This window comes from Myotis davidii, unplaced genomic scaffold (genome assembly GCF_000327345.1).
Source record: "Myotis davidii unplaced genomic scaffold, ASM32734v1 scaffold10131, whole genome shotgun sequence".
Taxonomy (NCBI): domain Eukaryota; kingdom Metazoa; phylum Chordata; class Mammalia; order Chiroptera; family Vespertilionidae; genus Myotis; species Myotis davidii.
The window spans coordinates 35,652-37,211 of record NW_006283122.1 but is presented as its reverse complement, the minus strand read 5'-3'; the positions used below and the strand labels follow the sequence as shown (position 1 = coordinate 37,211).

Below are 1,560 nucleotides of genomic sequence, written 5' to 3'. Positions count from 1 at the left end.
TTCAGTCCGCAGGCCGACGCTCTATCCACTGAGCCACACCGGTCAGGGCATTTTTTATTTTTTATTTAAATACATTTTTAATTGATTTCAGAGAGGAAGGGAGAGGAAGAGAGAGAGAAACATCCATGATGCCAGAGACTCATGGATCGGCTGCCTCCTGCACGCCCATCGGCTTCAGGTCCCTACAGACACTGTGTCCACCTTGAACACTCACTGCTCAGCCCCTCCCCCAGCCCCTGGCGCCCACCATCGACTTTGTCTCTGCCAATCTGTGACTCTAGGGACCTCATCTAAGTAGAATCCTACGGGATGTGTCCTTCCGTGTCTGGCTTACGTCACTTCGTGACCTCAAGGTCCATCCGTGTTGTACCAGGTGTCAGAATGCCGGTCCTTTTTCCTTGCTGCATACTATTCCACTCTGGACAGACCCTGTATAACTCATCCATCGATGGGCACTTGGGTAGCTCCCGCCTCCTGGCTGCTATGAGCCATGCGGCCATGAACACAGCTGTACAACGATCCGTTGACTCCCTGCTTTCAATTCTTCCCAGGTTCTCTTTGCCGCGAGCGAGCTGGGAGTGTTTGAGGTCCTCGCGGAGGCCCCGGGGCCACTGGCATCGGATGCAGTGGCCGCCCGTCTGGGTACCAGCTCCCGGGGGACCGAGCTGCTATTGGACACCTGTGTGTCCCTCAAGCTCCTTCAGGTGGAAACGAGGGGAGGAAAAGGTATGTGTACTTTCAAAATATTATTTTTTATTGATTTCAGAGAGAAGAGAGAGAGAAAAACATCAATGATGAGAGAGAGTCACCAATAGGCTGCCTCCTGCACGCCCCCTATTGGGGATCGAGCCTGCAACCCAGGCATGTGCCCTTGACCGGGAATCGAACCCGGGACCTCCTGGTTCATAGGTCGAAGCTCAACCACTGAGCCACACGAGCAGGGCTGGGCTGGTCACTTTTATGAAAAGCTAGAGGCCCGATGCACAAAATTTGTGCACTTGGGTGGTGGTGCGGGGGGGGCCCTCAGCCTGGCCTGTGCCCTCTCACAGCCCGGGAGCCCCTCAGGGGATGTGCTGGAGGCAGGAGAGGTGCCCACCACCACCACGGCACTCGCCAGCCCTGAGCCCGGCTTCTAGCTGAGCGTCTGCCCCCTGGTGGTCAGTGCACGTCATAGCGACCGGTCGGACAATGAGCATTTTGCTGAAACGAGGAGCCATGTCCCTGTTGGGACTGTGGGTGCCAACATTGGCCTGGGTTTGTGGGCCCAGCTTTGGGGTCCATGGGGGAGACACCCACAGGCGTTCGGCCGCTATGACAAGTTGGTCAGAGGTGGTTAACGGTTAGCCCCTTCTCCTTCATGAATAGGCCACACTGGGCCCCTGTCCAAAGAGGAATAGAAAGATGCTACAGCCCTAACCAGAGTGGCTCAGTGGGTAGAGCGTCGGCCTGCGGACTGAAGGGTACCGGGTTCGAATCCGGTCAAGGGCATGTACCTGGATTGCGGGCACATCCCCAGTGGGGGGCGTGCAGGAGGCAGCTGATCGATGTTTCTCTCTCATC

General features: G+C 56.6%; 1 protein-coding gene across 1 annotated transcript in view; it reads left to right on the top strand.

Annotated features, from left to right (window-relative positions):
• Nucleotides 1-551: 551 nt before the first annotated feature.
• Nucleotides 552-1,560, top strand: part of ASMT (acetylserotonin O-methyltransferase) — a gene marked incomplete at its 5' end in the record, with an annotated part of 7,651 nt that continues 6,642 nt past the window's right edge. Inside the window, one exon of the mRNA XM_015562208.1 lies at nt 552-694. Coding sequence (XP_015417694.1) covers nt 552-694 — 143 coding nt within the window. The remainder of the gene's footprint in view (nt 695-1,560) is intronic.